Here is a 9,596-nt window from a genome sequence, read left to right on the forward strand (position 1 = left end):
ATTTTAAAAAGGACCTTCTAGTAGACAAATTTCAAACAACTGCCAACAGAATGTAGCAATTTTCTAGTGCATGTTAGTGGCAATTGTTTCAAGAGAAGAAACGAGTCATTTTAAACTTACTAAATAATAATATTGTGTCAGAAATAGTTTGACTATCTCCAGAAACAATGCAAGAAATAAGTGAAGCTTGTGATACGTCCAAGAAAGTTTATTAAATTTAAGAAAGTCTACTGTAATATTTAAGTAGGACAAACAATTTAATGCAGATTGAGAATCTGTTGCTGAAAATCAAAGAACTGTCAGCTATTCTCTGAGAAAACTGAATGAATTCAAGAAGTCTTGGATAAAATAGACAAATCACTCTTCATAAGTTGGCAGTTAAAGTGTGTATTTATTATAGTAATTATATTCTAAAGGAATGAACACCAAACCTTATTATAGTAATGTTTGCATCATTGTCAATCATCTAAACAGATTGCAAATCTAAATTCTGGATTACACACGCTTGATCCTTGAGTGCAAATGCTCGATCAGTTAAAAAGGAAAACCAAGAATTCTTAAATTGAGTATCAAAGTATGATGAGACATAGATTTGTTATTATGACCCAGTAAATGAAATCACCAAGATCAAAGAATCTTAAACCTTTTCAGTTAGCTGCACTTAGTATTTTGACATAAGTATTCTTACACATTTTCTCAGGGGCATTTTAACGTATAACTAAATCAAGCATTCACCAAGGGAGCCTCATAAATGATAATGATGATTAGAAATGATACAATGTGAAATTTTGCAATTAATTTTAAGAGCAATTCTCTACATAATATGCCAAATGACTGTTGCATTAAATTGGACTACTTCACCATAATTATTTTTAATTAATTTCAGAAAAAACAGGTAATACGTTGTGTGAAAACAAACTGTTTCATCCATTCGATAATCACTGTTACTTAATAGCTTCGTTTCCAGAAGTAAGTTGGTCGACTGCTTATAGAATCTGTGCAGAATCTCAGACGTATTTGACAACCATCGAAGGATTGGAAGAGGAAAAATTTTTATATTCATTAATCAAATCTACAGAATCTTACACGTCTGGTGCTATTTATTGGTTAGGAGCAAAGTGGCAAAGTAGTGAGAAAGCGTGGCAATGGGTAGACGGAAAATTTATTGTTTCTACTGGTAAGCAATTCAAATCTTTCAGTCAAACTTCGGCTTACCAAGATTCATTAAAAATCAATAATTCCTACTCCAGACGATAGAATAATTAATCGACCCGAGATGTATACCGGAACTTCTTTATGTTTAGCGGTTCAGTGGAGAGGACAAAATAATGTAAGCGGTCTGTTTTGGACAGCCAAGGATTGCAACAATGCTGGAAGATACATATGCAAGAAACCAGCCATAGGTAATAGAAATAGAAAGAAATTTGCTCGTATATGTAACACGTATATATACTTAAATATCTGTAGAATTTTTCCTTATTTTATACAGTCTTGCCAGAAAATCTTAACCAAACATTGACGGCTCTATCGGGCACGTTAACTTCATTTAACTATCCATCTAATTACGTCAATGATCTGCATTACGTTGTTACAATTAAAGGTCCAGAACAGTCCAGAATATGGTTCCGTTTCCAACATGTTGACATTGAATGGCAAGAACAATGTCTGTATGATTATGTGGCTTTACAGAATTCTCCAAACGGTCCAGAAACGAGAGTTTGTGGTCAAGAAGACGATCGATTAGACAGGTAAAATCTGAACAGAATTATTTCTAAGTTTATTTGACAGAAATTAAAAAAAAAAAAAAAGTGATTTAAATAAACGATTTTGTGACTAAGACTACATCTTATATACAAATTATTTTTATAATAAATAAAATAAATATAAGTAAATAAAAATATATTCGGTATTTTTAAATAAGGAGTCAGAATATTCCGTAATTTATAAAACTTTTAAATAAATAAATAATTTCCGCTGTAGTCCATCTGTATGGCTGTCTGACCTTCCTTTTAATCTCGAGAACAACATTAGATAGATAAGAGGCGAGACTAGATATGGAAAGTATGTGGAAATATCTGTTCGTATATCGAGACCTCTTGCCCTTAAGCGGGCAAGAGACCTCGATATACGAACTTTTGGAAGTCACGTACCGACATGATTTTGTTCTTATTAGGAAAAGTATGATGTATAGGGGCAAGAGATCGCGACCATAAGAGATAGTATTATTATTATTAAAATCTGTATCCCAGCATCACGACGATGTACAATAGTTTTTGCTCGTTATAGAATATTAATTTAATATTTTAAAGCTATTTTTAAACATTTATTGACATTCTGTATTAAAATTCAGAAATTCTTTTGAAAAATAAAATTATCGATATAGTCTTCGCTGTATTATATTATAGGATGTATACATATTAAAAACTTAGCTTAAAATTATAATAGGAAGCCGAAATATTACATTTTTTAGATAGTTTATTTGTTAATAAGTTTAATTATTATATAAAAAAACAGTAAATATATTTAATATATTAATCTATAATTGTTTCTGTGCATTCGCATGATATCTTGACTGCTAAGAGTTCATTAGCAATTTTAATGATCAATGAAAGGGTGACTAAAATCTCTCAAGAGTTTCATTATACCGGAAATCAATTTCACTAGATGATTTCCTTTCATTTTATTCATTAATGTAAGTGCTGAATTTTACACTTTTACGAAAACTTTCAAGTATAATTTTCAAACGAAAATTTTAATTTAAAATTTAAGTTTATAAAATGATAATTATAAAACTATCATTTTTAAAAACTCAAAATTCAAATTATTATTCATTTATTTAACTATGCAGAAAATATAACCAAAAAGTTTTTTTTTAATTTATATTTTCTCCAATTTATAAATTCTATTAAAATGTAAATCATCATTTTTTACAGTAAATGTTTTCTGGATGTGAAATTTCTTAAAATTGTGTATGAAATTTTTAATAATGATTATACAGTCGACCCCCCATAACACTGTTGATAATTCCGTTTTACATGAATTCCATGTTGTACGAGTCACTTAGATTTTACAAATACGTGTGCCAGGCTGTGAACAGCTCACGTATTTGTAAAATCTAAGTGACTCGTACAACATGGAATTCATATAAAATGGAATAATCAACAGTCTTATAGGGGGGTCGACTTGTAATAAGTCCTATTAATGAACAAAGTCCAAATTGATCCGTTCATAATTGTTTCGCAAGTAAAACAAGAATTCGCGTTTTTAAATCGTTATGAGAGATCAGTAATGTACTTCTCCAGTAACATGCCAGAGAAAAAGTTTTCGTCATTCTTCATCCCGTCATTTAAAAAAGGACGACTGATGTTTCTACTGATTGATAATGGTAAGTCATCACCCTCTTAACAGCTCTATTAGAAAATAACGATGGTTATTTACACTATGAAATATTTCTATGAGAAGATATTCCAATTACTAGAAAACTTGCTTCTGAATAATATATATATATANCCCCCCTATAACACTGTTGATTATTCCGTTTTATATGAATTCCACGTTGTACGAGTCACTTAGACTTTACAAATACGCGAGCCGTTCACAGCCCCGCACACGTATTTGTAAAATCTTAGTGACTCGTACAACGTGGAATTCATATAAAACGGAATTATCAACAGTGTTACAGGGGGGGGTCGACTGTATTAACTTTCTTCAAATTGAAAATTAAGTGAAAACTAATAAAAGATTCTGGAATTAATAAAACTTTTAGTAAACAATCTGATGCAAAACAAAATTAAAATTACATTTACAAGTTAGACTAATTATAAATTCTTTACTAGCTTGACATCATTTATAAATTTGCACTATAACATATCTGATTTATAATAGTGATAATTAAATATAAACTATAAATTATCTATAATATATTTAACGATAATTTAATACAATTGATAATATTAAATATTATTCTATTCTCTATATATTTAATAAAATCATTTGTCCTCTTACGAATTGGTTTAGATCATCAGTCTAGATCAGGCCTATATATAATGTATTTGGCATATCAATTTGCCCCTAATTTTTGCAAATAATTTTCAGTAATAAAATGCATAATTTAACGTAGAAAATGACGTAAATATTTAAACCCGAATGGAAATATTTAATTATTTTTAATGTTTAACTTCATAATACATTAAGTATAAAGTTCATAATGGAAAAAGTTCAAATTTTTTTTCACATTTAATTATTAATAATTTACGTTTAAACATTTTTAGAATTCAGAATTTTAATGACATATTTATGAATTCATTAATAAATAAATAATGTTTATTTATTCGGATTACTAAGCTAATTAAAACTAAATAGAATAGTAAATTTATTAATCGCTAAATTTTTCTAAAGCGAGGATTTCTATAATTACAGTTGTAATTGTGCCGATTCCTGTACCAGACTGCAATCGAACTATTGTCTTAAGCAGTTTGCATCCACGTGATGTTATCATGAGTCCTGGATATGATAACATCTATCCAGCTGATATCAAGTGCCATTATGAGATAACGTGTGCTCAGGGTCAATCCATAGATTTGCATTTTACTGATTTTCATCTGGAAAATCATGTCAAGTAAGAATTTGAAGTATCTCTTAATTCTATCCGTGTTAAAATATTTATCGAAAAACTTTAATACGCATTTTTGCATGTAAATTGAAATTCCTCGAATATAATACGCACCTGTCTCTCTCTCTCTCTCGTTTGTAATTATTAAAATCAATTTTACTAAAATGTTAGTTACCAATGCAAATAAAATAATTTTTTGGAATTAAATATTTTAAATTTACGAATAAAAACCTCGAGATGAGTTTAAGAAAATATTGACAAAAATGTCTTCAAATATGAATATATTTAAAAACATTTTAATAATAAAATGTTTTTAAATATATTCACAATTAAAATNTATTAACAGTGTTTTAGGGGGTCGACTGTAATTGTTTAACAATTGTATGAAAAAACAATGAATTTTTATTTTATATTCTTTTATGGTATGTAATAAATTATGTATGAAAAATTACAGTATATTTAACGATGATTAAATATAATTTTAAATGAGCAATTATTTTATTGTGACATCATCACAATGCCGGGCTGTAATTTTTAATCATATGTTTAATTTATTTAATTTAAAATATATTATCTGAATCACAAATTGGTCCTGTATTGTACATCATACATTCTGGATATAATTTGTTAATTGAAATCACGTAACTTTCAGTCTATATCCGAAGATTATATATAGTTAATCGGGACCTCCTGCTCCTCATCTTTTCATATCTGGTCTCGAATTTAATCTGTTCCTCACTATTCTAAAGATTAAGAAAGGACAGACAGCCAGACAGAAAGACGACAATGGGAATTCATAGATCTAACAATTTTTTTCAAATTGCAGCCCAATTATATTTAATCATCATTATATTATATTACATTTCTGAATGATAGATTTAATTCTTTATAGACTCAGAGTGTTTTTATATTGTCTATATATTTTTAATTATCTCTTTCAGATATGATTTCTTTTCGGATAAAAATACATTATATGTCACCTTCCACTCTGATTATTCTTTAACATCGAACGGTTTTGTGGCAACTTGGGAAGTGATAGATATATCATCCTGCGATGATAGATATATCAATGTAAGTGATTTCGGCATTTTAACCAGTATCGGCTATCCTGGGCCTTATCTACCTGGTATGGACTGCATAACTACATTAATAACATCAACAGAGGACCTGTTACTCCTTTCCTTCATGTCATTTGACGTTGGAAAATCCGGAAATTGTACTACCGATTATCTACGTATTAATTTAGACAACACTGAAAATTACTTTATGACAATGTGTGGTAATGAAAGCAATTATCCTTCCGGATATGCAATTCTCTCTTATGATAATGTTCTACGATTGAATTTTCACAGCGACAAAGGAAGTCGTTTCGGATATACTGGATATAATGTCACTTATCAAGTTTTAAGTAAGTTATTACTTAATTTTTATTTACCATTTAGTTTTGATATTTAATGTATTTTTAAATAGTGATTATCGTAAGAGTTGTGAGATTATCGTTTACCAGTTTCTAAAAAGATGCAATACTAATAACCTTTTAATATCACGTAATTTTACCTACTGCTTCATATTTTTCGCGTCAGATTCTGCAAGATAGCATTGCTTTCAATAACTCATATATTCTATTTTTAGATCAAGAGTTTTAAATTGCGTAATTCTAGACGATAATTTTGTAAATTGACTTAATAATTTACCAGAGAAATGATCGGGCATTTATTTTAAGCACATTCTTGGCTCCGATTTTTTTCTTTCTTCTTTAATTTTTGCAAGACGTATATTCCACGTCTAAATTCTGCAAAAGTGCATTCTCGTAAATGAAATGGTTTGGAAAATGGCCAAACTTAATTTTACAGAAAATACTGAAACTTTCTCAACAAATTTAATCCAAGCCTAAACAAATATCGATAAATACAATTCTAAGTTGTTTTTTCCCCTTGTTTTCATCGTTAATGTTAAATCATATGCAAAAGAATATGATTAATTGCAATTTGTAAATTTGTAACTAATTTGTAATGAGAATTTTTTATATCTAAATGCCACTAATTTACGTAGTGTAATGTTTATTTCTTGTATAAGTAAGAGTTCTCTTAGTGTAATGTAGAAAATCTTTTAATGAAAAATATTTTATATCTGTATAAATTATATTTCTAAACAAAATTACAAAATTTTTCATAGGAAACAAAAACATTAAATGAAGGCGTGTCCTGCTTAATATTTCGCTTGCAAGTAATAATGTTATCAAGTCAAATAAGCTTTACACTGTAATTACGGTATAAATGTATTTTTTCATTTATTTATTAATAATTGCTATACAAGGCGATGTTCTTCAAGCTATAGAATACATATATATCAGTGTAAACTATAAATAAATAAATATACATACAAAAATATACATGAAAAAATACAACAAATGTAAGATTAATATGCTTAAACTAGCAATTGTAATCTATAATTATGATAACTATAAAATTGAAATGAGCATAAATATATTAATATAAGAAACATTGAAATACAAAAACCACTCCTATCTAATCTTCTATCTAAATGGATCATATAAAATTAAACCATATGCAGACATGTCTGGAATATATTAAGTATTTACTACATGCTTTAAACTTTGTATATGATAAATGTAAATAATCTGCATATGTCAGTATAAATTTCCTACATATTTTTGAAAAATGTGGAAAGTTTTCTTTACTCTGTAAAATTTATTCTCAGTGCAGTGGGCACATACAGCATTGGATACTTGATTTCAATTTAAAATACGAATTTAATTATGTTGGTAGAAGATATATTAAATTCTGTTAAAAATGTATTAAGAAAAATAAAATTCGTTTATTGAAGCTGACGAAATCAAATTATTTCATATTTTTATTTTCGGAAAAAAAAACAATTTAAAAAAATTATTCGAGAATAATAAATACAGAATCCCTGCTGTGTAATATTAAAAACAAATTTAAAAAAAATATTCTTTTTGACAAATATTAAGTGTAGTTTCTCTGAGGAGAAAAGGCATGAAAACAATAATTATTTTTCTTTAATTTTATCAAAAATAACAGAAAATTCAGATACACAACTTAATTTTTTATGAACTTTTACATTTACTTGAAGATCTGCGAAGTTCTTTTTTATTAATAAAATTTTAATTTGTTTATTTTACATATGTTTTTATGTCGTTACGTAATTATTTTAAAATGAAAACAAATGTAGAATTTTTCTTTCCTTCTTTTTTACATTAAAAAATTTAGATGTTTAATTAATTTAAAATTTAATGAATTAATTTATTTTAATTTGCAAAAACTGTTTAAAATTTATTTATTATAATCAACTTTTAAATTACTTAATTTGCATTCTTTTTTTTAAATAGAGAGAGATTCTTCTGTACAGTCGATTCTAACGCTTCCTATAGATAGCGAGGGGATTATTGCAAGTCTAAATTATCCTTTGCCTTCTCCAATTGGAATAAATTACACTCAGAGAATTGTAGCTCCAATTGGATATAATATTCAATTAAAATTGCTAAGTAACCAAACGTTAGTGGGTGACTGTAGCCGGGGTGAGGTGAGATTGGAAGATGCGTATACAGAAAATGTGACATCGGTTTCTTTATGTCAAACAGAAAATAAGAATGGAAAAGTTAAGTTCCTGTCCACCCTCAACAGTATGTTTATATTGTCGTCAACTACACCCCAGTTTTATGCACCATTTTACATCATAAAGTTTAAGACATTTATAGGTAATATGAATTATATTTAGGTAAGGATGAATTTAAAATTAAAATTTAATATAAAGATAATTATGAAATTTTACAGATACACAATTTGTTAGTAAAACTTTATTCTTTCCTTCATCATATGTGGACGCTTGTATTCCTAATCCTTGTCAGCATGAAGGAATATGTGTAACAAACGAAGATTTTACATCTTATTGTAATTGTCAAGGACAATTTACAGGTAAATTTAATTATTTATAATAAATAATTTATACGAATGTTCCTGTCTTAAATGAGTTTTTCTCGTTTTAGGATTGTTTTGTCATATTCAATGGTGTGATCTTCAACCATGTGGAGAACACGGCTATTGTAATCTGACTGAAAGTAGTTACATATGTGAATGCGAACCTAAGTTTACAGGAGAACATTGTACAGAACCAGTAGCTCCTTGTAATCCTAATCCTTGCCAAAATGGAGAATGCCTCATACAGACCAATGGAAGTTTTGTGTGCCACTGTAATGTCTGGTACGAAGGTCAGCACTAATAACTGAGTTCTTATTGTAGGGATTCCTCCTATTGATCACAAAATTAATGAATTCCTTTAAGCAATTTAATTGAAGAATTAAACATCGCCTAACGAGGTTAGAAATCTCTCGGGATTTAAAGAATTTTTACGCATTGCTTCTTATTTCAAGAGTATTTTAGTTCGTATATGTAATTTTTTTTTAATATTTAGTTTCAAATTGATTTCTTAGTGTCAGCTCTCCCGATCAATAGTTAGAGAAGTAATTAACATTATCGTATCGAAGCAATTAAGGCATCTAACGCTATCATTACTGCAGGGATACGTTACTTTCTAAACGATTTCATTAAAATCTCCGAGTTTAAAGTCATAAATTGACAAGATAATTTTCAATAACGTTTTCTAATAAATTAGCTATTTTCTGAAAAATTTATTAACGTTAAAAATAGAATAAAATGAAAACTTTTGAAGCAAATGCTTATGTTTTTGTTTCGAACATTATTGTTAGATTCCTCAATAAACACTTTAAAAATATAAAAACTTAAATTATGTTAAGGGAATTTCTAAAATTATAGAGCGATATCGAATACTGCAGAATTTATTGGTGACAGAAATTTCAGAGAAATTCCAGTTTAATTTTTAGTATTTCTTATTCACGTATGCTAATAAAGAATACGCATTTTCCCGTAAAGTTTATATTATTCGTGTTGTCAATCTTATCGTTTTAAATATTTAAATATATATT

General features: G+C 27.8%; 1 protein-coding gene across 1 annotated transcript in view; it reads left to right on the forward strand.

Moving 5' to 3' along the window:
- Positions 1-8,896, forward strand: part of LOC111628455 (cubilin-like) — a 69,675-nt gene extending 60,779 nt beyond the window's left edge. Inside the window, exons 8-15 of the mRNA XM_023372251.1 lie at positions 887-895; positions 968-1,177; positions 1,251-1,403; positions 1,490-1,748; positions 5,554-6,020; positions 7,983-8,351; positions 8,428-8,568; positions 8,640-8,896. Of these exons, the coding sequence (XP_023228019.1) occupies positions 887-895; positions 968-1,177; positions 1,251-1,403; positions 1,490-1,748; positions 5,554-6,020; positions 7,983-8,351; positions 8,428-8,568; positions 8,640-8,872 (1,841 nt within the window). The 3' untranslated portion in view covers positions 8,873-8,896. The remainder of the gene's footprint in view (positions 1-886; positions 896-967; positions 1,178-1,250; positions 1,404-1,489; positions 1,749-5,553; positions 6,021-7,982; positions 8,352-8,427; positions 8,569-8,639) is intronic.
- Positions 8,897-9,596: the final 700 nt, after the last annotated feature.

Source organism: Centruroides sculpturatus, unplaced genomic scaffold, assembly GCF_000671375.1.
Source record: "Centruroides sculpturatus isolate CEXI.00-Female unplaced genomic scaffold, Cexi_2.0 scaffold522, whole genome shotgun sequence".
Classification (NCBI taxonomy): domain Eukaryota; kingdom Metazoa; phylum Arthropoda; class Arachnida; order Scorpiones; family Buthidae; genus Centruroides; species Centruroides sculpturatus.